Source organism: Salvelinus alpinus, chromosome 1 (genome assembly GCF_045679555.1).
Source record: "Salvelinus alpinus chromosome 1, SLU_Salpinus.1, whole genome shotgun sequence".
Classification (NCBI taxonomy): Eukaryota; Metazoa; Chordata; class Actinopteri; order Salmoniformes; family Salmonidae; genus Salvelinus; species Salvelinus alpinus.
This window is the reverse complement of record NC_092086.1, coordinates 100,069,372-100,096,129: the sequence shown is the minus strand read 5'-3', so window position 1 is coordinate 100,096,129 and position 26,758 is coordinate 100,069,372. Positions and strand designations below refer to the sequence as shown.

The window sequence follows — 26,758 nt, the reverse complement described above, 5'->3', positions numbered from 1 at the left end:
GGATCACCACTTTATTTTAAGAATGTGAAATGTCAGAATAATAGTAGAGAAAAATTATTTCTTTCAGCTTTTATTTCTTTCATCACATTCCCAGTGGGTCAGAAGTTTACATACACTCAATTAGTATCTGGTAGCATTGCCTTTAAATTGTTTAACTTGGGTCAAACGTTTGGGGTAGCCTTCCACAAGCTTCCCACAATAAGTTGGGTGAATTTTGTCCCATTCCTCCTGACAGAGCTGGTGTAACTGAGTCAAGCTCGTAGGCATCCTTGCTCACACACGCTTTTTCAGTTCTGCCCACAAATGTTCTACAGGCTTGAAGTCAGGGCTTTGTGATGGCCACTCCAATACCTTGACTTTGTTGTCCTTAAGCCATTTTGCCACAACTTTGGAAGTATGCTTGAGGTCATTGTCCATTTGGAAGAGCCATTTGCGACCAGGCTTTAACTTCCTGACTGATGTCTTGAGATGCTGCTTCAATATATCCACATAATTTTCCTGTCTCATGATGCCATCTATTTTGTGAAGTGCACCAGTCCCTCCTGCAGCAAAGCACCCCCACAACATGATGCTGCCACCCCCGTGCTTCACGGTTGGGATGGTGTTCTTCGGCTTGCAAGCCTCCCCCTTTTTCCTCCAAACATAACGATGGTCATTATGGCCAAAAAGTTCTATTTTTGTTTCATCAGACCAGAGGACATTTCTCCAAAAAGTACGATCTTTGTCCCGATGTGCAGTTGCAAACCGATGTCTGGCTTTTTTATGGCGGTTTTGGAGCAGTGGCTTCTTCCTTGCTGAGCGGCCTTTCAGGTTATGTCGATATATGACTAGTTTTACTTTGGATATAGATACTTTTGTACCTGTTTCCTGCAGCATCTTCACAAGGTCCTTTGCTGTTGTTCTGGGATTGATTTGCACTTTTCGCACCAAAATACGTTAATCTCTAGGAGACAGAACGCGTCTCCTTCCTGAGCGGTATGACGGCTCCGTGGTCCCATGGTGTTTATACTTGCGTACTATTGTTTGTACAGATGAACGTTGTACCTTCAGGCGTTAGGAAATTGCTCCCAAGGATGAACCAGACTTGTGCAGGTCTACAATTGTTTTCTGAGGTCTTGGCTGATTTCTTCTGTTTTCCCATGATGTCAAGCAAAGATGCACTGAGTTTGAAGGTAGGCCTTGAAATACATCCACAGGTACACCAACAATTGACTCAAATGATGTCAATTAGCCTATCAGAAGCTTCTAAAGCCATGGCATAATTTTCTGGAATTTTCCAAGCTGTTTAAAGGCACAGTCAACTTAGTGTATGTAAACTTCTGACCCACTGGAATTGTGATACAGTGAATTATAAGTGAAATAATCTGTCTGTAAACAATTGTTGGAAAAAGTACTTGTGTCATGCACAAAGTAGATGTCCTAACCGACTTGCCAAAACTATAGTTTGTTAAAAATAAATTTGTGGAGTGGTTGAAAAACAAGTTTTAATGACTCCAACCTAAGTGTAAACTTCCGACTTCAACTGTACGTGTGAAGCCATCTCAGGGATGTTTTTCATTTCCCATTCAAAACAAAACTGGAAAACAGGCCGCTTATCACACAGAACACCTGTAGCCAGAGGCCAGGAGACTCTCTCTCTCTCGCTGTTGTGAACAGAATCAAGGACATACACATTGGTATGCGCGCACACACACACGAACTAATTTACCTGGGCCGTGTGATTAATCCAATGAGTAGTGATTGCCAGTAAAGCTCTATCTGATAAGAGGAGCTTGTGGCACGGAGGACAGCTGGTCAACAAAGCCCCATCCTGTGTCTCGGTTACCCAGTGACGTGTCACTGTGCCAGTAATCATGTTAACAGCCACCACAGAAGCAGGCTACAGTATATCTGGCTAATCCTGAATACCTGGGTCGGAACAGAATTGATTGGATTCCTGTGGTGCCAGTCAGATATCGTTCAGCCATTGCCCAAACCAGATCAGTCTATCATCTCTAGATGGAATGAAAGAACAATTGCAAACCAACGTTGAAAGTGAAATAGAAAGTCATGTGGAGAATTGAATGTTTGTGAGTAGACAGTAGTGAAAGGGAGGTTTCTCTGACAGATAAGGAAGGAACTAAATGTGTGATAGAGAGTAGTGTGTCGGGTTGCCTGATTTAAACTGAGCACAACACAGAGGAGCTGAAAGGATCCAGCCACCTCTCTCGGTCCGTCTCCTGTTCAGTAAAGATCCAAACCTCAGCCTAGACTGCAGCCGTCTGTCTTTCTTCCAACACCATGTTTAGACACAGAGAGCACCATGGACCCACTAACTCCTCTACAGCCCTGTGCCAAATCGCTCTCACACACACACACCGACAGGCATACACACACACGCATACACACAGACAGGCATACACACACACACACACACACACACACATGCTGTGTGTGATGTGTGTGTCTTTGTGAGTGCAAGGTTACAGCCATCAGCTTAACACAGAACATCTCACTTAAATTTGATTCGGTTTGTATAAATCTCTCCAATATCAGAGATATCTGAAGAGACCATACCGTCACAGATCATTTTCTGATTTTTGTGGATTAGGGATAGCTAATAATGCCAACCAAAGTGGCTGCACGTCTTTCATCGAAGGTTCTTTCCTTCCTTTTTCTCTCTCTCGATCTCACACATTCTATCCCTCTGTCCCACACTCTCAACCCTCATGTTCTCAACCCTCATGTTCTCAACCCTCATGTTCTCCCTAAGCCCACTGCTCTCAAGGGTGTCCGTTACATACAGTAGAAAGTGATCAAGACAAGAACCCTACAGTCATCCAAACATACCCCCCACCTAATTCTTCCTCTGAAACCACAGGTGCAGTGTTAAGCTTCCATAGAGACAAACTTCGTTCACCCCAAACACACCCCCCCGGCACACACACCCCGGCACACACCCCCCCGGCACACTGCCCTCTGTGGTTCCCAGTCTCATGCAGTCCCACCGCTGGAGCAGAACATCTGTACTGGAATCAGGTTTTGCTTGGGGATCATGAGCCACATCCCGACTGGAAGAAGGCTGGGATGGACCTACTGCTGCTGTTGCTGCTGCTGGGCCTCAGACCATAGAACCGTAGCCCTAATGCTGCTGGGCTTCTGTACCCTGCTCTAGCCTCCACTGAACTTACAGTAGGTCTACTACTTTCAATCACTGATCCCACAATTTGACTTTACCTAAATGGAATAGGCACAAAGAAAATGCCATCCTATAATGCCAAAGCAATTACACTGAAATAGCATCTATGTAGGAAATTGTATTTCACAAGAGACTGGAATCAAAATATGTTTTCAACAAATAGTCAGTTTTCAGCTGTGTCTCTGTACTGTAGAGAAAGTAAAAGTGATAGAGCGACATGTTGCCATGGTGTGATCCTCTCAGGCAGTAGAGTACAGGAGGTGGGATCTGGGATAGGGAGAGGGTGAGCTGACCTTGTTTACATTGCTGAGTCTAGTAGACGATAAAGCCAGTCGTTTTCCACTGCTTGTGGCCTTACGGCATCTCCACATGTTACATCCTATGTTATGTTAATCTAAAATGGATATCATTCTGAAATGGCATCATACTGGGTTTTTCACTGGCTGGCGTTCACTCCTGTCCTGCATGGCGGCAAGACTCAAGGACTAACAGCAGCCATGTCACACATACTGTCTACTACAGAACAAAATAGGCCTACATTCAATGGGTAGTAGAACAGTCATTTGTGTAAGTTGTAACACGACACTATAAGGTATAGGGCCTATTCAGAAAATATTATTATTTGGGAACTTTACATCAGCCTAAATAACAGGTGGCAAATTAACCACGGTGTGAAGATTTATGAGTTACCTCCCATGTGTGCTAATTTAGAGAACCATGACTGATCTGTCCCAGCAGTACTGGGAGGAGGGCAGAGAGAGGGATGAGGGGGAGAGGGCAGAGAGAGAGAGGGCTGAGGGGTAGGGGCTGAGAGAGAGAGGGCTGAGGGGGAGAGGGCTGAGGGGGAGAGGGCTGAGGGGGAGAGGGCTGAGGGAGAGAGGGCTGGGAGAGAGAAGGCTGAGGGGGAGAGGGCTGAGGGAGAGAGGGCTGAGGGGGAGAGGCTGAGGGGGAGAGGGCTGAGGGAGAGAGGGCTGAGGGAGAGAGGGCTGAGGGAGAGAGGGCTGAGGGGGAGAGGGCTGAGGGGGAGAGGGCTGAGGAAGAGAGGGCTGGGAGAGAGAGGGCTGAGGGGGAGAGGGCAGAGAGAGAGGGCTGAGGGAGAGAGGGCTGAGGGGGAGAGGGCAGAGAGAGAGGGCTGAGGGGAAGAGGGCTGAGGGAGAGAGGGCTGAGGGGGAGAGGGCTGAGGGAGAGAGGGCTGGGAGAGAGAGGGCTGAGGGGTAGAGGGCAGAGAGAGAGAGGGCTGAGGGAGAGAGGGCTGAGGGGTAGAGGGCAGAGAGAGAGAGGGCTGAGGGAGAGAGGGCTGAGGGAGAGAGGGCTGAGGGGGAGAGGGCTGAGGGAGAGAGGGCTGGGAGAGAGAGGGCTGAGGGGTAGAGGGCAGAGAGAGAGAGGGCTGAGGGAGAGAGGGCTGAGGGAGAGAGGGCTAAGAGGGAGAGGGTTGAGAGAGAAAGGGTTGATAGAGAGGGCTGAGGGGGAGAGGGCTGAGGGAGAGAGGGCTGAGGGAGAGAGGGCTAAGAGGGAGAGGGTTGAGAGAGAAAGGGTTGATAGAGAGGGCTGAGGGGGAGAGGGCTGAGAGAGAACTGGGTTAAGGGGAGAGGGCTGAAAGAGGAGAGGGCTGAGAGAGAACTGGGTTAAGGGGAGAGGGCTGAAAGAGGAGAGGGCTGAGAGAAGGAGGGCTAGAAGAGAGAGAACGGACAGGGACAGACAGACAGACAGTCTCTGTCTCTCTGACCGACCAGACACAAGTCTTCATTCACTGCGCCCACTAAAACAGCAGTTTGGGTTGGTAGGCTGAGCTTTAAACATGAGTGGGAAACGAGAAGCAGCTGGTCTCCTGTCCTCCCAGCTCGGCCTGCTTGTCTGTCTGTCTGTCTGTCTGTCTGTCTGTCTGTCTGTCTGTCTGTCTGTCGTTCGCTGTGTGTGTGTGACAGAGAGAGAGAGTTCTGTGCTTCATGGTAGAACTGATGCCCACACAATCCACAAAGGTGTGTCTGTGAGTGACTGCTATTTTCATTACTTTATATCAGACAGAGACAGACAGACAGAGGGTTGAAATAGTCCATTGTCCTTACTCCTGACCTATGCGACCTAAGTCAAGTGATATACTTTGTAGATGTCTCCATTGACCGAAGTCTCCCACACTGATCATCAGTCAAGTATTTGGAGACAAACTGTTAAAGCTGCCACCAACTGAGCACTACAGCCAATTCTGTTAGCTTTTAAGCTTAGCCTTGGTACTTTATAAACAATGTAGCCACCAAGTCTCAGCACTTTATCAGCCCACAGTGCATATCAAAACCAGAAGCATAGCAGGACCATTCTCTCTACGCCAGACAATCTTGGAACATTCCAAGGTGTTTAGTGGCTTACAGTATGTGCCATTCAAGGCCATCAATGCATTTGGGTTATTCTCTGGTTGTTTATATGATGTTCTGTCTGCAATGCACAATAAATAGTGTATTTCTCCTCCTGGACCCACATTGATGTATAACTATAAATCATACTGCTATAACATGGAATGTGTCGGCTGATTAGCCATAATCACCACATTGGGTATAGCTCATTAGCAGCCACATAGCATTTGGAAGGACAACACCAAATGATGCTCAATTTTATCACAGGTATCTTTTATTTGAGGGGAAATCTAGTTACAGTAAACACAGAGAGAGGGGCAGAGGTTTTACAGACAGTGATTAATTAACCCCTTCTTACAGGCAATCATTTAAAAAACAAACTCAATGAAACTTGACAGTCACAGCTATTTTAGATTTGCAAGGGTGAGGTGTGTGAGTGGTGTGTGTGTGCGTGTGTTCGTAAAGTATTCAGACCCCTTCACTTTTTCCACATTTTGTTACATTACAGCCTTATTCTAAAATGGATTTAAATGTTTTTTTCTCTCATCAATCTACACATAATACCCCATAACGGCAAAGCAAAAACAGTTTTTTAGACATTTTTGCAAATGTATTAAAAGTAAAAAACGGAAATATAACATTTACGTAAGTATTCAGACCCGTTACTCAGTACTTTGTTGAAGCATCTTTGGCAGCGATTACAGCCTCGGGTCTTCTTGGGTATGACGGTACAAGCTTGGCACACCTGTATTTGGGGAGTTTCTCCCATTCTTCTCTGCAGATCCTCTCAAGCACTGCCAAGCTTGTAGCGTCATACCCAAGAAGACTCAAGGCTGTAATCGCTGCCAAAGGTGCTTCCATTTTAGAATAAGGCTGTAATACAACAAAATGTGGAATAAGTCAAGGGATCTGAATACTTACCGAATACACTGCATGTGTACCTTTTGGTTATAAAGCTTGACACCCAACTGTGTCCTTAACAAATGTGTGACGACTGAGAAATTCTGCACAGGTCAAACCTGTCTCAAAGTCCAACACCATACCACACCATACACCACACCATATACAGGAAGACAGCAGAAGTTGTATAGGCTAAATAATAAAAAACCTTCCCATTCAAAAGACACCAGCTATAGTATAACAGAAGCTTATGCATATGTAAACTAGGTTTGCTCAAAATGATTGACACTTGTTGCTCTGTACAAACAAATGCAAATATCCATGATTAACTCCACATAATCAATCTCTTTCTCTATGTTGATAGCCTTTGAAACAGGAGCGATGACAAAGAGCGTAATCTTCCCCAGCCGAGCCTCCAGCAGTGGATCCCCTGCAGTCCATCACAAAGCTTTCAGTGGCATTCATTGAAAATGACAACTGGCTGTCCATCTTAAAACAATTCAAAACATCAAAAGGGGGGAGGGGGGGGGGGGGGCAGATGACTGCTAATGTTCACATGCTAGACCCGGTGGAGATCATAATAGCTTTGCCCCTTCATAAATACCGCTGGGCAAAAAATAGACCCACAGCCAACCTCCCAGTGAGTCTGTGCACCTCCTCACCCCAACAATACACAAAGCAAACCTGCCTGCAGTTTGTGAAAACATACCTTCGCTCAATAAATCAAAGTGACTAACACTGCAGTACTCTACCACTAGGTTAGGTAACATCACAAAAAGAGGACAAGTTATTAATAACCCAACTAGATTAATAAACTTGCATTCAATATGTCAGTTATCAAACTATATAACTACCAATCAGACAATCAGTTACAGTACCAAAAACAAAGGAATATAGACCATGCTGAAATTTGTTATAAGTTAACAGACAGACAGACAGACAGACAGACAGACAGACAGACAGACAGACAGACAGACAGACAGACAGACAGACAGAGAGACAGAGAGACAGAAAGACAGAGAGACAGAGAGACAGAGAGACAGAGAGACAGACAGACCTGCAGTAACAGTGATGCAGTAGATAGTCCTGTATTGGGCTACTCACCATCAGTCCCGGGGCTCAGTGAAGCCAGTCCAGTCACCAGCAGTACAGTCCTCCAGGCCCATCCCCACGGCAACCACACAGCCACCATCCTACTGTTCTGTACCACCGCACGCACAATCCCTGAGACACTAGCTGGCAACACAGCCCACCACTACGCAGAGAGGATGTGTTTGTGACTCTACGTGAGTGAGTGCCAGTCCCCCTCTGTCTCTTCTGCGATCTCAGGAACTCCCCACAACACTGCCACCCTGCAGCCTCCAGCGCTATGCACTGACAGCCTGGGAGAGAGAGGAAGAGAGAGAGAGGGGGGAGAGGAGGAGGAGGAGGAGGAGGAGGAGGAGGGAGTTACTCAGTTGCTCTCTGTCACAGTGTTGTTTGACCAGCCTTTTATCTGAACACCTCGTGGGGAGAACAACAGAGGTACAGCTAAGCCTCCCTGGACCCCACCACACACACACACACACACACACACACACACACACACACACACACACACACACACACACACACACACACACACACACACACACACACACACACACACACACACACACACACACACACACACACACACACGCACACACAGGCACACACAGGCACACATACACTCACGTTCAAAAAGTAGGACATTGGCAGGGGGGCAAAAGAGGGCAGCGAGGGGAGGGGAGTAGTGGAGCTAAAGTTGGGTTGAATGGGGTGTGTGAAAGGGCATATATAAAACCATTTTGACCTCTGAAGACAGAGACACAGAGAGGGTGAAAGCATGGAGGATGAGAGGGACAGTAAGAATGTTTCTCATAGATTCAAGGCAATGTGTTTTTGTTACTTCTTCCAGTGGAAGAAGTGCCGATGTATCTCAGCATATCTCTGGGGTCCAGGAGAGAAGATCCTGTGTGTGACAGCTCATCTCAGACCAGTTACAGAGCAGTATGCAAAGTGTGAAGCAAACACACACGGCCGTACACAAAAGCTCTTCACAGGTCATGTGATTATCACCCACACCTCCGGGCAGCAACACACCCCCTCTCTCTCACCAATCCACTTACACACACACACACACACACACACACACACACACACACACACACACACACACACACACACACACACACACACACACACACACACACACACACACACACACACACACACACACACACACACACACCCTCCCTCCCTCCCTCCCTCCCTCCCTCCCAATTGGGCCAAATTCCACCAGGCAGCACAATACTTTATGTGGGTTATAACCTTAAGAGGATTAGCCTAACTATTACCAAGATTATATCAAGTTTGCTAGAGTGCCCCTCAATACAGTTTTCGCTGTGGTGTGATGGTGCAACAGGGCCAAATAACATACAATGTCATTCTATGCCGTGATTTTGTGGAGGGTGTGTGTTTAACAACGAGAGATAAAAAAATATGTGGTCCAAATGGTGGGGTGAGCGGTAGGTAGCCAAATAAAGACAATAACAGCTGCCATATTGTCCTGATGGCAGTGAAGAATGTGGTAAGAGGAAAACCAACCAAATGGGCCGCTCTTCTCCTACACCTGTTATGTCTTCATAAGGACCTCCGTGAACAGCAGCCTGTATCCACTTCTCTCCCAGCCAGGATAGGGGGCTTCTCTCCCAGCCAGGATAGGGAACAGGACAGGGGGTCAGTAGACAAGGGCTGTAGTCTGGAACTCTTTCCCTGCAAGGCTGTATGTCTATCTGTCAGTCCTGATTTGCGCCGCACTCTGGATTAAATGTGATAAGTCTGCCTTTCCTGGAGCACGAGTGCATGAGGAGGGATGTGAACGGGTCAGCGCACCTCACACCCCCCCTCTGAGCTGCATCAAACGCCCAGCGTGGAGTCCCCCTGCCCTGATCAAGCAGCCGCGAAGAACCAGGGAGATGTGAGGGGGTTTGGGGGGTAAGGGGCTAAGCAGGTGGGGGTGGTTGGTGGGGGTCTGGTCGGGCAGATAAAGGAGTTTTGGAAGTAGCGACGGGCTGGTGGGCTGGCTGGGATTTTGAGATGTTAAAAACCCTTTCTATCCTGATCGCTTTCACTATTGCTTTGATTCCTCTGCTGAGCTCCAAACCGCAGATCCACTTTTCAAGTCTTGTTACATATAGCCAGCCGTCTGTTGGTTAGGTTTCTTAAGAAGAACACTCTGTCAGCACCTTGACAGCTTATGCAACCCCACTATTATAAGCTGTTGCTCTCCAACTAAACCCTGATCAGAGAAACAGGAGTATTTGCTTGGACATGCAAAGCACCTGCATACAACAGCTTGACTCATTTGGCTGGTACTTGGTGTCATTGTTGGTTATCACTACCACCCACAAATATGTCCTTTGAGAACAGTTAAAAAAATATATATTAGCAGTAATAGGGCATGAAAATATGCCTAGCTTCTCAAAATTCAAAAAGGAAAACTTTGAGAGAAAACACCTTTTGTCGTACTGCAAGAAAAATGGTGAAGAATAACCTCAGAAACCTCACCACTAAGCCATGGCAACAAAAAGCCGTGACAACAACCCAGATGATTAAATTACAATGGGCCAGCGAAGGAATGCGTGTCATGAGCAATGTTCCGCAGACGGTCACACTGACCCCGGGCTCCGTGAGAAATGGGGGGGGGGGGGGGGGGGGTTGCCCGAGGCCTCAGAAAAATTGGGGGATTTTCGGCAGCTCAGTGGTTAAACCTGCCGCTGTCACAGAATCTTGGGCTGAATTTTGACCGTTTATTACCGTGGCAACACAGCTGCCTGGAGCAGGGAGCCCAATCAGGATGCAGGGATGGAGAGGACTGTGACATCATGTTTATCCCAAGGCCAGACAGTGAGACGTACTTCCTTTTGTGGAGCGCTCATCATCCTCATTTCACATGAAGAACACTGAGATCATTTTAAATAGACCCAGCTCCCATCTCCCTCTCTCCCATCAGTCTCCTGGTTTTTCTGTAGAGCCAAATTTGTGGGATAAGTTTGTTAGAAAACAAACCAATGCTGTAAAAATGTTTTTTTATAAAACATATCCACCTGCTTTGGCAGTTTGACACGATACCAGTTTCAGAAGCAGCATCGTTAGTGTATGACGCAGCACTCTCTAAATCATTATGTGGATCCCATATATAAATGATATCCCATTTTAAATGTGACCCCCTCCCCTTCTCTCCAGTCCACAACTCTCCTCTCCTGCAGAGTCTCATCCAGGGAGAGAAGAAAGAACCTTATGAATATGCAAGAGCCACACAATGGAACAGCTCAGAGATTATACTCCGATTCAAGCTTTGAAGTCCAAAAGAATGCTGAGTGAGTAGAAAGAAAATACAAACTTTATTGAAGGACAGTAAAAGACTGTCACAGCAAGGCTATCTCTCTCTGTGAGGGAGCTGCTGAAAGCACTCAGCCACAATCATTTATATTGCTGCAGATGATAATGGATAAGACTCCTCCGCAAACCCATTTCACAAGATAATGATAGCTGGCCTTAATTCTGAGATTCTGTATTCACCAGTTATGAAATAAAAACACAGTTGAGTTGAGAACACAAAGGAAATGAGAAACAAGGTCTTAGTGTCACGCCCTGACCTTAGAGAGACTTTTTATTCTCTATTTTGGTTAGGTCAGGGTGTGACTAGGGTGGGTACTCTAGTTTTTGTATTTCTATGTTGGCCTGGTATGGTTCCCAATCAGAGGCAGCTGTCTATTGTTGTCTCTGATTGGGGATCATATTTAGGCAGCCTTTTCCCCACTGTGGTTGTGGGATCTTGATTTTGTATTGTAGCCATTTTGCACTACAAAGCTGCACATTTCTTGTGTTACTCTTTATTGTTTTGTTGCTGGTTCACATTAATAAACATGATGAACGCCTTCCACGTTGCACCTTGGTCCAATCCTTCCAACAACGATCGTTACACTTAGTATACAGAAGGACAGAACAGCTTTTCCAATTGTCATTTCTGAAAATAAAACTGAATGCCACCAACTTCAAATGCAATTAGTGCTGACCCCATTTAGTCGACTGGTCGATTGTTTGGTTTATAGGCTGTTAGTCGACCAACATTTATTTAGACCAGCAGCAGCCCCCCAAAAAATCACTCTAAGACATGTGCTACTGAAATTGTATATGGTTATATTACGTAGGAACAATGGTGCAACACTAATAAACATCTGATTATTTTAGAACAGATGCGCTTTCTCCCGTGATGGATAGCAGTCACTCTCCACGGTTGTGAAACACATCAGTGCGCTGCTGAATTGGCGCCTTCTCATAGACCATGTTGCTACAGTAACCGGGATATTGGTGTAGAGAACAAAGCTGTGGAGGCAGCAGTGGAGTTAGGAGATGAGAAAACAGCCATTGCCTTAGTTGTCTAAGAAAAGTGAGGAGAGGAAACCCCAACTTAATTAGGTCTATAATCAACAGCCTAACTATTAAATGTGCCTGGTTTGATAAATCATACATATATATCTACAGAAATAAGACAGATCCTGCTTCTGTTGCCTGTTTGAGTGTTTGTTTAATAGCCTACTGATTCCGTGAGCACCAAGCCTTCTGTGACCACAACATGTTGGATAAACAACTTTACACATTCGGCTGTTTTTAATAAAGGATTTCCCCCCCCAAAAAATTAGAACAGCCTCTCTGGTATTATTTATAATTGATTTAGTGTTGTTTACACAGTTCCAAATTTTCCGAAAGTTATATTTTCAATAACCCTCCTTTTTCTTGACCTCCTTATTGTTATTATTGCTATTATTGTTATGATCATCATTATTATAATAATAAATTATATCATTATCATTAGTAGGCTTAGTATAGCATCCTTGTATAACCACCATCGAGCTCTAGGCCTAAGAGCATTCTGTTTCGTCTTAATACCGTCATTTACTTAGGCCTATATTTCAATACTTCTATAAGCTACAGTATCAATCATTCATTATACGAGTCATTCAAGCATTTTAGTTTTAAAATAAAATAACAAAGCAACCCTTGAATAATTAGAGTAAACAATAAATAAACCGTTTCATTTTGGAAATTGCATTCACGAATGAATGCGACTGGTTTAAGTATTTGCTGTAATAAAGGCGTTACAAAAACACGTTACAACAGACTCTCTGGTACGATTATCATTTATTTTAGTGTTGTTTACATTGTTCCAAACGGTCAGAAAAATGATATTTTAATCTAATGGCACATGTTTGGGACATAATATGCACGCAGCGCTTGCTCCTTAACTTATTTTTCTTGATCTCCAGTATTTTCCACAACTAATCAAATTTATTCCACACACCGGGGTGGCAGGTAGCCTAGTGGTTAGAGCGTTGGGCCAGTAACCGAAAGGTTGCTAGATCGAATCCTCGAGCTGACAATTTAAAAATCTGTCGTTCTGCCCCTGAACAAGGCAGTTAACACACTGTTCCTAGGCCAACATTGTAAATAAGAATTTGTTCTTAACTGACTTGCCTAGTTAAATAAAGGTTAAATAAATAAAAAAATCTGACTTCCCTTTGCCTTCTGAGCAACCAGTAAACATTCCCCCGTTTTGTGTTTATTTGTCACATCCTCTGCATCCATTTTGCTGTCACATGTGTTATGATGTTCAGAGTTTGTTATAACCAATTTTATGATGTGATTATGATATGCTATAGGATAGGCCCTATTGGTCACGTGCATGCGATGCATACATGTGTCATGTAAAGAGAGCAAGAGTTGAGGGAATAGGGAATGTTTTTCCTTAACTTCTTTCAGCTAGGGGGCAGATAACGTTCCCAAGGTAAACGGACTATTTCTCAGGCTCAGATATTAGAATATGCATATAATTGACAGATTAGGATAGAAAACAGTTTCCAAAACTCTCAAAATATTGTCTGTGAGTATAACAGAACTGATTTTGCAGGCGAAAACCTGAGGAACTCCAACCCGGAAGTGCATTTTTCTTATTTTATCCCTGTTTCATTGCTTGCCCCTCCTCCATTTAAAGGGGTATCAACCATATTCCTTTTCCAATGGCTTCCTCGGGCTGTGACCAGGCTTTAGACATAGTTTCGAGCTTTTATTTTGAAAAATGAGCGAGATTTATCAAAACGTGTCAGGTGTCCTTTGATTAGTTCCTGCGCAGGAGAGATGTGGCTCGACATTTTCTTTCTCTGTAGTATTGAACAGTTTACCGTCCGGTTGAAATATGATCGATTATGTATGTTAAAAACAACCTGAGGATTGATTATAAAAAACCTTTGACATGTTTCTACGAACATTACGGATACTTTTTGGAAATTTCGTCTGCCCTTCAGTACCGGAACGAGCGTGTGGTTTTCTGAACATAACGCGCAAACCAAATGGCGGTTTTTGGTTATAAAACTAATCTTTATCGAACAAAAATAACATTTATTGTGTAACTGGGAGTCTCGTGAGTGCAAACATCTGAAGATTATCAAAGGTAAGCGATTCATTTTATTGCTTTTCTGACTTTCGTGACCAAGCTAATTTAAGGCTAACTGTTCTAGCAGTGATTGATACACTCACAAACGCTTGGATTGCTTTCGCTGTAAAGCATATTTTCAAAATCTTACACGATAGGTGGATTAACAACAAGCTAAGCTGTGTTTTGGTATATTTCACTTGTGATTCCATGATTATAAATATTTTTTGTATTATTTTTGAATTTGGCGCTCTGTAATTCAGCGGTTGGTTACGAAAATGATCCCGTAAAAGGGATCTGTGCGGCAAGAAGTTAACAAATGAGGGATTTCGGGAAACAGAACAAATCAGAAATGGCTATAATTATGTTATGAGGTGGTCGCTGCAGCAGGGAGGAGAGAGAGACAACGGGTGCTAGTCACACAGTCACTCGCTGTCATTGTTTTTAACACAGCACAGCAAGACTGATCCTCATCCGGCACTATCAAATCAATTACTGGTCGGACTCCCTCTAGTCATTTGAATTATGATATATTAATTATTTAACCAAACACTGCGATTAATGTATGAGGCAAGCTCACTGCGTACAGTTGATTTGATTTAAACGAATAGGATGTCTATATATGGAAAAATACATGTTTGGTTGAAAGAACAGACAACACTCAGTCAAGCAATATTTTTTCAGTTGGGGACAGCCCTAAATACAATTCACTAAACTGCTTTTGGGAAGGAAATGTAAACCGCTATGTCATGTATCATTTAGAAAAGACACCTGCATGCAAATATTCACAATGTAAGTCAATAATTACATTGATTGAGTGTACCTACATGTACATATTACCTCAATTACTGTGACTAACCTGTGCCCCCGCACAGTGACTCTGTACATGTACACACTGTATATTTTATTGTTGCTCTTTAATTATTTGTTATTTATCTATTTTATTTATTTTCTATTAATTGTTTACTTCAGTTTATTTAGTAAATACTTTCTTAACACTTATGTTTTCTTAAAACTGCATTGTTGGTTTAGGGCTTGTAAGTAAGCATTTCACTGTGAGGTCTACACCTGTCTACACCTGTTGTATTTGGCGCATGTGACAAATAAAATTTGATTTGATTGATATATGATTCAAACTATAAAATATGAAGATGACCTGTTCTAGATGAAAGTAGCACAATGTGTATCTATGTGTCAGTTTATTGCATAATTGCATAAGAAAACCCATGCAGAGACATACGTTATAATTAAGTCTAAGGTGCAGTGGGTGTTGACTGACTGACAGACAAGGGCCCGGGCCCACACACTTCCTGTGAGCTGAATGCCTGCCTACACTGGGCTGTATAAATGTCATGACGTTGGTTGGTGATGCTCGTAAACATCTCACCTGCGCACACACGCACACACGCACACACACACACACACACACACACACACACACACACACACACACACACACACACACACACACACACACACACACACACACACACACACACACACACACACACACACACACACACACACACACACACACACACACACACACACACACACACACACACACACACACACAAACACACACACAGATCTGGGCCAGGCAAGTTCCCTACACAGAGCGTACATTACTGAATGTTTCCATTATAAACACTGAGAAAACAAACAAGGCCAACATTTCACATCTGAATAAGCATTCATAAAACCTACTCAAAGGTAGAGGATGCAGGACGTTATTTCAGACACTTCTCAACAATGCAACAAGGCACAATGTAAACCCCGGTATTAGACTATGTTGTAACTGCTAATTGAGTTATTGGTCTTACACTGGTATGGAATGGGTTACAGCCCAAACATGAAGAAAGAGCCTGGGAGACTGGGAGAACGAAATTGGTGTGTTTCTTTGTATTAATCTGTGAAATTTCTCTGTAGCTAAAACAATAGCTGGAATAATTACAGTTTGGTAGCAGCATTTATAAAACATGAACCGTACAGTCTATTGGGGGACGAGACAGATTTCCTCTGCTGCCCAGGGGAAGAGGCTGGACGAGCCACTACAGTGAGTCACGCTCTTAAAGGGCTTCTGTAGACAGTGGTGTAAGAGGGCCATCCTACCTGCAGCTGTGTAGCCCATCCGGAATGGCCCAGACTACTGTGAATTATGACATGTCTACATCTCAGGGCACTTTTACTACACAGACACTTAGATTTTAGTTGACTGCGTTTCTTAAATATCCCTAATTGGTTGATAGACACGTCTACAGAAAACATAGAAAGCCTGTGTAAACGTTCTCTCTATTGAAAAACAGTGATATGGTACATTTTTATATTGACATTGTCATTTACATTGTTGTAAAGTAAGAGTCTGAAGTGTTATAAATTATACGTGGAAGAATAACATATTATTCCATCATTTGGTTTCCATTTGTTTATTGGCCCATTTGTTCAGGAGGAATGTGTTGGTTGTTCCAAGACAGAGGGAAGGAAGAAAGGAGGTGAAAAGCAAGAGAACAGTGGAAGATGGAAAGGGGAAGTTATTTCACGTCAGGCTGACAGTAGTGAGATTCCAGTCGTAGCAAACACTGACTCAGGACATTCCTCAGAACTAGCTGTCAACCAGCCTCATTTCCCAATCATGAAATGTTGCTTTCTGTCAGGCCCTGGAGCATAGTCTAGAGGCGTTTGTGATTGAACTGAACAAATATGTCACACACAGAAAGTGAGTCCTTTTTACTGGTCCCCCCACAAGTGCTCTAAATTTTAAAAAGCACGTTGAGACGGCAAATAATCTCAGGTCAAATGTAACTCAGCTCTCTCGAATTACCTCTAAAATGTCCAATTATTTATATCTAGTGGATACTCCTCTACCCAGAAACTGACAAAACAATACAAACAATATGTGGTGCCTGGGTAGTGTTAACAAAAAGCCGGAAGCTATTCATTACCCCAATCTCCATATCTCTGCTTACTGCAGCATTGAGCTCCAGTGAAAGGCCTGTTATTCGAGTACAGTACGGGCCTATCCACTGGACCTATTTAACAACAGTGCACCTCAATCACACCTGCTCCTTACGTTCCACCCATGGGCATCTTCGTTACTAAACAGCCACACAACCCTGGAGATGTTTGGCCTCTCACTGCAGAGAAGGCGCTCCAAAGAATGAAAGGGTTCTTGTGGTTTTCCATGGCCAGGGCAGGCAACCCCATGCACTGGCCAAGAACAGCACAAATCTCTCTCTCTCTTTCACTTCACCTCTCGCTTTCCCTCTCTCCGTCAGTGTGTTCTGCTCACAGAGCCTAGTCTTGCCTGCCTGTAGCCGTATTCTTTCCAATGAGAGGGCTACCTTGTTTGTGTCAACGGCAGGCTTGCCATCAGTTTCCCCTCTCCTGTAGTCACGATCTTATTCAATCATTGAACACCTGATAATTTCCTTCTGGCGCCTTCTCTAATATATGTAAGGCAGGGGACATGTCCCCCCCACATAGTGAAATTGCATTTTTGCCCCCCCAGTTTTATCATTGGAATGTGATGGGGGGAAAAGGCATACATGTTCTTTAGGACCATGTGGACGCCTCCGAGCGGTCGGGTAGGCTGTTTGGAGTGTTTATCAGACTAGATAAAATATACATTAACGTTCACAAGTTTGGGGTCAGGAAAAACACATTTTATGTCCATTAAAATAACATCAAATTGATCAAAAATACAGTGTAGACGTTGTTAATGTTGTAAATGACTATTGTAGCTGGAATCGGCTGATTTTTAATGGAATATCTACAAGCGTACAGAGGCCCATTATCAGCAACCATCACTCCTGTGTTCCAATGGCACGTTGTGTTAGCTAATCCAAGTTGATAATTTTAAAAAGCTAATTGATCATTAGAAAACCCTTTTGCAATTATGTTAGCACAGCTGAAAAATGTTGTTCTTATTAAAGAAGCAATACAACTGGCCTTCTTTAGACTAGTTGAGTATCTGGAGCATCAGCATTTGTGGGTTCGATTACAGGCTCAAAATGGCTAGAAACAAAGAACTTTCTTCTGAAACTCGTCAGTCTATACTTGTTCTGAGAAATTAAGGCTATTTCATGCAAGAACTTGCCAAGAAACTGAAGATCTCGTACAACGCTGTGTACTACTCCCTTCACAGAACAGCGCAAACTGGCGCTAACCAGAATAGAAAGAGAAGTGGGAGGCCCCGGTGCACAACTGAGCAAGAGGACAAGTACATTACAGTTTCTAGCTTGAGAAACAGACGCCTCACAAGTCCTCAACTGGAAGCTTCATTAAATAGTACCCGCAAAACACCATTCTCAACGTCAACAGTGAAGCGGCCCGCCAGGAAGTCAGGATCCAGTTGCAGAGGGAGGTGTTTGGTCCCAGGGTCCTTAGCTTAGTGATGAGCTTTGAGGACACTATGGTGTTGAAGGCTGAGCTGTAGTCAATGAATAGCATTCTCACATAGGTGTTCATTTTGTCCAGGTGGGGAAAGGGCAGTGTGGAGTGCAATAGAGATTGCATCTGTGGATCTGTTGGGGTGGTATGCAAATTGAAGTGGGTCTAGGGTTTCTGGGATAATGATGTTGATGTGAGCCATGACCAGCCTTTCAAAGCACTTCATGACTACAGATGTGAGTACTACGGGTCGGTAGTCATTTAGGCAGGTTACCGTAGTGCTCTTGGCCACAAGGACTATGATGGTCTGCTTGAAACATGTTGGTATTACAGACTCAGACAGGGAGAGGTTGAAAATGTCAGTGAAGACACTTGCCAGTTGGTCAGCGCATGCTCGAAGTACACGCCCTGGTAATTCGTCTGGCCCTGCGGCCTTATGAATGTTGATCTGTTTAAAGGTCTTACTCACATCGGCTGCGGAGAGCGTGATCACACAGTCATCCGGAACAGCTGGTGCTCTCATGCATGTTTCAGTGTTACTAGCCTCGAAGAGAGAACAGAAGTAATTTAGCTCGTCTGGTAGGCTCGTGTCACTGGTCAACTCTCGGCTGTGCTTCCCTTTGTAGTCTGTAATAGTTTGAATTCTGAGGCTGGTCGATGTTCAACTCATCGCCTATTCAATTCCCTGTAAGATGGATCTGTTTGCACTTCCTACGCCTTCCACTAGATGTCAACAGTCTGTAGAACGTGGAATGAAGCCTCTACTGTGATGTTGAGCCGGATGGGAGGTGTTTCAGTCATTGGTCTGGCAGAATGCCAGTTCCTGGTCACGCGCATACCAAATGATATCGTCTTGCTTCCATTACTTTTAGAGACACAAAGGAATTATCTGGTTGGAACGTTATTGGATATATATGATAACAACATCCTGAAAATTGATTCTCTACTTAGTTTGACCAGTTTATTCGACCTGTAATATAACTTTTTGAAGTTTTCGTCCGAGTTCGCCTGCATCTGCTCGAACGTTTGGACATGTGCACTAAACGTGCTAGCAAAAGTAGCTACTTAGACATAAGTAATGGACATTATCGAACAAAACAACGATTTATTGTGGAACTAGGATTCCTGGGAGTGCATTCTGATGAAGATCATCAAAGGTAAGGGAATATTAATGATGTAATTTCGTATTTCTGTTGACTCCAACATGGCGGAGAAATGTTGTTATATCTGAGCGCCGTCTCAGATTATTGCATGGTGTGCTTTTTCTGTAAAGTTTTTTTGAAATCTGACACAGCGGTTGCATTAAGAACAAGTGTATCTTTAATTCTATGTAAAACATGTATCTTTCATCAAAGTGTATGATGAGTATTCCTGTTATTAGATGTGGCTCTCTGCAATTTCTCCGGATATTTTGGAGGCATTTCTGAACATGGCGCCAATGTAAACTAAGATTTTTGGATATAAATATGCACATTATCTAACAAAACATACATGTATTGTGTAACATTGTCACGCCCTGGCCTTAGTTATCTTTATTTTCTGTAATATTTTGGTTAGGTCAGGTTGTGACAGGGGGGATGTTTGTGTATTTGTCTCGTCTTGGGTGGTTGTATGGTATAGGGGGTTTTGGGTAGACTGTATGGGTTTGTGTTGAGTGTAGGTGTCTAGGTATGTCTATGGTTGCCTGAATGGTTCTCAATCAGAGACAGCTGTCATTCATTGTCTCTGATTGGGAGCCATATTTAAGGCAGCCATAGGCATTGGGCTGTTGTGGGTAATTGTCTATGTGTAGTGTTTAGTGTCAGCACTATTTGTTTGAATAGCTTCACGGTCGTCTGTTGTTTTGTTCGTTTGTTTTGTCTTCATAATAAAGGAAGATGTATTTCTCTCACGCTGCGCATTGGTCCTCTCTTCAAAGTTACGACGATCGTGACAAACATGATGTCCTATGAGTGTCATCTGATGAAGATCATCAAAGGTTAGTGATTAATTTGATCTCTATTTCTGCTTTTTGTGACTCCTATCTTTGGCTGGGAAAATGGCTGTGTTTTTCTGTGGCTATGTACTGACCTAACATAATCGTTTGGTGTGCTTTCGCTGTAAATCCTTTTTTAAATCAGACATGTTGGCTGGATTCACACCATGTGTAGCTTCGAACTAAGGGCAACCATGGCATCTGACAGGAGACGCGTCCATCCATGATGTATATGGGTAAGATAGTCTAGCTAGCTACATTTTCAGATATTACACGTTTCTAATTTTGACAAAGTGGTTTCATTTCAAGTTCAAATGTACTGTTAGCTAGTTAACGTTAGCTGGCTGGCTTGCTAACATGACTTGTATGATTTTATTATTCGTATCTCAGAGCCATTTGCTTAGCTAGTTATAGCCTAATGTTAGCTAGCTAACATTGCACCTGGTTGGTTAGCTACCTGCAGATTCATGCAGGGTAGTAATGTCATGAGTTGGGATTATGGTTCATTGTTTAGCTAGCTACTGTAGCTAGCTACTGTAGCTAGCTACATGTCTTAACAAAAGACTACACTATGCAAGTAACCATTTCGGGTGCGTTCGTAAATTCAGTCTGGCCATCTACTCCGATTTCAGAGCACTCTCGTCTGAGTGTGCCAGAGCGCAGAATAACTGATTAATTTACGAACGCTCAACACCCGTTGAACATGGCCAGTGTCAGTAAACGTCGGCAAAAAAACATAATTAAATTGTTGCCAACAGTTACAGTTACCAACGTTCTAGATAACATGAAAACAGCCTAACCAGCTCTGCTAGGGCGAGTAAAATGGTCAGAGTTTGGGTGGGGGGCTGAAGCTTAAGAGGTTGTGAATGATGCTGAATGGGTGTAGACAAAGCAGAGCTCTCCAGTAGGTACCAAAAAATTCAAAGGCAATTTTCTCAAAAGTGAGGTTACAATTTTATCAACTTTCAAAGCATAATTACTTTCCCATTGTTCCTCAAATGCAGTGTATGATATACCATTTTGTAGCTCTGTGTCTCTGCTTTCATCCAATGTAAAAAAACACAATTTAAAATGTTGCTACATAAGACCGAATCAAGGCGGTCAGTCACATATGTTGCTTTTTATCAAGTGCATATATGATGAAATGTGTCACTGCTTTCGCTGCAGTTGTGGTGCTGTGCCCCGATCTAAAGCCAGACTGAACCCCCCTCAGTATGTTATTTTCAATTAATACGTTTTTTAACTGAGTTCACTAGGGATTCATAGACTTTGGCCAGGATAGGGAGTTGGGAGATAGGACGATAGTTATTAGCATCTGAGGGATCTCCACCCTTTAGCAGTGGGAGATCATAAGCTGATTTCCAAATGCTGGCTATGGAATTGGTCAACAGACTCAAGTTGAAAATGTGAGCCACAGGTTCAGTAATAATACCAGTTGCTATCTTTAAGGAGGTAGGGATCCAGGTTGTCTGGACCTGCAGACTTTTTAGTGTTTATTGCTTTTAGTGCTTTATAGACCTCAGCATAAGAAACAGGATCAAAGTTAAAATGGTTCACATGAGGGCCTATATCATAGTTTACTGTAACAGAGCTTACATTAGAGGCCTGGGCCCCACCATTATGAAAAACTGAACCAGCAGATACAATGTGCTTGTTAAAAAACCCTACAATATTGGCTTTATCCTTCACTTCATTAGAATCCATCATTAAATGGTCAGGAATGCCAGATGATACATTAGAACCTGACACTGATTTGATTTGCTTCCAGAACTTGGTATGGTTGTTTAGGTTCTCTGACTGCATTTAGATAGAAATCTGATATGGACTTCCTGATCAATCCTGTACATTTGTTTCTTAGCGCTCTGGAGGCCCAGCCAACAAGAGCATTTGTATGTCTAGCTTGAGCCCAAGAGACATTTCTCTTTCTAATGAATTCTTCCAAGTTATCTGAAAACCAGGGACTGTCCCTACCACTGATTCTAAATTTCTTCACAGGGGCATTGTAACGCTTGTCGTGGTTGGAAGAAGAGGAGGACCAATTTACAGCGTGGTAAGTGTCCATTTTAATTATTATAAAACTGAACAATAAACAATACAAAATAACAAAGTGCAAAATACTGGGGGAAAAAAACGATACAGTCCCGTATGGTGAAAACACTAACACAGGAAACAACCACCCACAAAACACAAAGGAAAACAGGCTACCTAAATATGGCTCCCAATCAGAGACAACGACTGACACCTGCCTCTGATTGAGAACCATACTAGGCCAAACACATAGAAAATACCTAATAGAACAAAACATAGAAAAACAACATAGAATGCCCACCCCAACTCACACCCTGACCAAACTAAAAATAAAGATATAAAAAAAGGAACTTAGGTCAGAACGTGACAGGCATGCTTATCACAAAATGACACAAATTTCATATCAAAATAGTCCCAGGCATTGTCAACATCGGGAATCAGACTTACTCTGTCAATATGATGGTACAGAACATGTAAGAACGCTTGCTCATCAAACTGTCTAAAATGTATTTTAAAAATATAACAGGATTTGGCTTGGGTCATTTTTGTATTTCAAACACAAGCAATTGTACAGTGATCACTGATATCATTACAGAGTATCCTAGTCGATGTGTATTTGTGAGGGGTAGTCGTTAGAAGAATGTCCAATAGCGTTAATTTGTTAGGTGCTTCGGGATTCGGTCTTGTAGGAGGATTAATTAATTGCGCGAGATTCAGAGAGTCACACAGAGGTAAGCGTGTCCCAGTTCAAATGTCCTAAAATAATGAGTCATTTAGCTTGTGCAGGACATCAGAAAGAGAGTGAAGTGTGTCACCAGAAGCCGAGGGTGGTATGTAGCAGCCAACTACAGTGATGTGGGAGTCCTTATATACGTTCACTTTAACCGCAAGCAATTCAAAATGTTTGGCTTTGGTAATGGAGAGAATTTCAGAGGGGTTAAAACTGGATATCACATGAATTGCAACTCCTCCTTCACTCATGCGATTCGTTTTAAAAACCATGTACCCATCAATAGAAATCCAGTTATTTGACAGATTTCTTTAGCCAAGTTTCTGATAAAACCATGATGTCTGCATTTGTCGTATTGGACCATATTCTAATCTACCGGGCCAGAGGTTGGTCCCACATTACCAGAGAATAACAATAAAAGCCTGACAATACATCTCAGATGTCCAATGCATGAGGAAAAAGTCATTCAAGAGTTTAAGATTTTGGAAGTATGCCATCAAGTGTAGGTCCAGTTGCGTTTGAGAGTGGTACAAATGTAATTGCAGAGAGAGACCAAGTTCCTGGTGGTATTGACATGATGGTCTTGAGTGTTTGCAAATTGTAGGGCATAAGGTGAAGATAATTCACTCACCCATTGATCATTCAGCCTATTTAATCGAGGATGGCATTGAGTAAAGAGCAGGCACAGTAACAGATACATAAGGCCAGTTTTTAGAGGTCTTTCCGCACAGGTGTGCAACGATGAGTAGATGTGTAGAATGACGTAGATTTTCCCACGGTGCATCAGGTTTTCCAATCTGGTAACCGCATCTCCCCTCCTAGCCTTCAGTGCGCACCGACGCTTGCGCAGCAGGCCTTGCGCTCAGACGGACGCTGCTGACTTGGCGCGCTCTAACTCCAAAGGTGTAGGCTACAGTTTACGAGTGGCCCGAGGCAGAAAAAAAGGCCTTCTCAATCAGAAATCTTTGTACAAGCAATTTTCGTAAAATAGAGAGATCTAAAAATAATAGTTGTTATATACAGCATCCACCTTCACATCAAAAGTGTTTGCTTCTGTAGACAGGACCAGGGTCATTCTAACTCTTAAAACTCAGATCACAAGGGTCAGACACACAAACGGACAGACTGATTCTGCCATCTTAGTTTCTGAGCCTAGCCAGCGGAGGTTGGGGTGGTCATTCTATAGATTAGCAGTCAGATCACACCTACCCTTTCATTAAACACTAAAACAAGCTGAAACACAGTGGAAGAGAGGAGCTGTTGTTCCACACACTTGTAAAACAATATTGCTGAAAAAATTATAATTGCAGCACTTGAGCAATCAACACTCCCTGTACGCCCCACCCCAGCTCTAAAACCTACCATAGAAAACTTGGCTGGAGCACCAGATATACTGTACAACACAGGGGGAGCACTTTTAATCCAAAGAGAGAGAGAGTCCCTTTAGCATTAATAGAAAACTGCCCAGACGAGCTCAACAGAATAGATATTTGGACTGTAGCTGAGAACAGTTGTTTTAGATTAAAGTGGACAGTTAGACCTTAGGTAGATTTTTTTCTTAACATGGTCCTTGTGAGGGATGGAGCTAGGGGAAAAAATATGGCTGCCTTGCCAAGTCAACCAGGAACGTTTAATGAAGTGCTCGTTCCTAGTGTCTGGGCTCCAGTGTGTGGTGTTGGGTGGATTGACTGACTCTACTGACTGGACACTGGAAACCAAAGGGTCTAATTAAGGGGGTCCTCTGACGGTCAGACAAAGTTGAGCCGACAGCAGGGGTCACTACCCTGGCCCACAAACCTCCTGCGACCCCCACATCTGCCTGGGTGTATTAGCCTAGACGTGTCCGATTGATGTGGACACCCCGAGTCTGAGGCACGGGTACTGACACATACACACTACCTACCACACACTGTCTGGACCTACAGTACTGATACAACACTATCTACAGTAACACACTGTCTGGACCTACAGTACTGACACAACACTATCTACAGTAACACACTGTCTGGACCTACAGTACTGACACAACACTATCTACAGTAACACACTGTCTGGACCTACAGTACTGACACAACACTATCTACAGTAACACACTGTCTGGACCTACAGTACTGACACAACACTATCTACAGTAACACACTGTCTGGACCTACAGTACTGACACAACACTATCTACAGTAACACACTGTCTGGACCTACAGTACTGATACAACACTGTCTACAGTAACACACTGTCTGGACCTACAGTACTGACACAACAATATCTACAGTAACACACTGTCTGGACCTACAGTACTGACACAACACTATCTACAGTAACACACTGTCTGGACCTACAGTACTGATACAACACTATCTACAGTAACACACTGCCTGGACCTACAGTACTGATACAACACTATCTACAGTAACACACTGTCTGGACCTACAGTACTGATACAACACTATCTACAGTAACACACTGTCTGGACCTACAGTACTGATACAACACTATCTACAGTAACACACTGTCTAGACCTACAGTTGTTACGGATACAAATATTCTGTGTGTATCCTGTGTTTCTTTTCTCTCCTTCTCCCCTACTCACAGGTGACAATCATCATTCCCCAATCAGTCATCAATTAGTCGCTCATCAGAAGACACCTGCTCCTTTTCCCTTACCCAATCACAGTTCCTTTCCCTTGGTTTAAAAACCCTGTCAGTTGTTTTCTCAGAAGCTCAATCTCTGTCAATGCCATATGTCTGTAGATCCATTGTGTGGTTTGCAACGACATGTCACTTTGTTCCTACCTGTGAGTATTGTTTTTGTTATGGTGTTTGAGTGTTTCTTTGATAGTGGAAAAAGGGGGTAACCAGACAGTTCGCCCATGGGCATACACTACCCGTAGGTAAACTTTTAAATACACTAGTTAGAACTGGGCGGACCACCCACTGTATTTTTGGTTAGTTAGCTGTTGTTGAAATAGGCTAGTCTAGCTTAGGGGTGTTTTTGGATGCTTGTTTCATTCCTTGGGTCCAGCTCAGCCCCTTTTCCTGACCCCCCCCCATTACCGTGTGTTTAATAATAAACCCTGAGTTTGACGGTAGATTTAAGTTGTCGTGGTTATTTGTTCTCACTGTTACGTTTTCACTATTATAATTTACGTGAGTTGTGTTACGGGTCCCATTACCATCCCCCCCCCAGATTGTCGGGCCAAAGGGATTCGTAACGTAAGTGGGGGCTCATCCGGGATCTGTAATTTCTGACACCCAAGCCGCTCGTGCAAATTGTTGTAGTGGTCTAGTTCAGTGTTGAACGTTATAGCTAAAGTAGCATTAGTGTTTGCTATTTGTTGGCTCTGGTGTGGTAGTTCAAGATGGCTACTTTTGATTTGAAGTCCTTTTTGGATAACCCTTCGTGGGAGGTTTTTGATAGATGTCGTAGATTTAATGACCTTAGCTGATCATTATTCAGTATCGATTCCACAGAATGTAGTTAAAGCGGAGGTTAAGAAGCTGGTGTTAAATGTATTGTTGGAAGAGCAGGTGCTTGTATTACTGCTGCCTGAGACTACTACCCCTGTAGGGGATGTTGCTGCTCCTCTAAGCCCAGTGGTGTCTGAGGGCGAGGCTAAAGCTCCAGCCACATTGCCCCGTTTTGATCCACTCTCCCCACTGTCAACTGGTGATGCCAGGAGGGATGTCCGTTCCATA

At 43.5% G+C, this 26,758-nt stretch overlaps 1 protein-coding gene across 2 annotated transcripts in view; it reads right to left on the bottom strand.

The window, feature by feature from the left end:
* The window catches only part of LOC139536741 (bone morphogenetic protein receptor type-1B-like), a 130,496-nt gene that overhangs the window by 26,642 nt on the left and 77,096 nt on the right, over positions 1 to 26,758 (bottom strand). For both annotated transcript variants that reach the window (XM_071337339.1, XM_071337346.1), the window contains exon 4: positions 7,531 to 7,808. In XM_071337339.1, coding sequence (XP_071193440.1) covers positions 7,531 to 7,618 — 88 coding nt within the window. In that variant the 5' untranslated portion in view covers positions 7,619 to 7,808. The remainder of the gene's footprint in view (positions 1 to 7,530; positions 7,809 to 26,758) is intronic.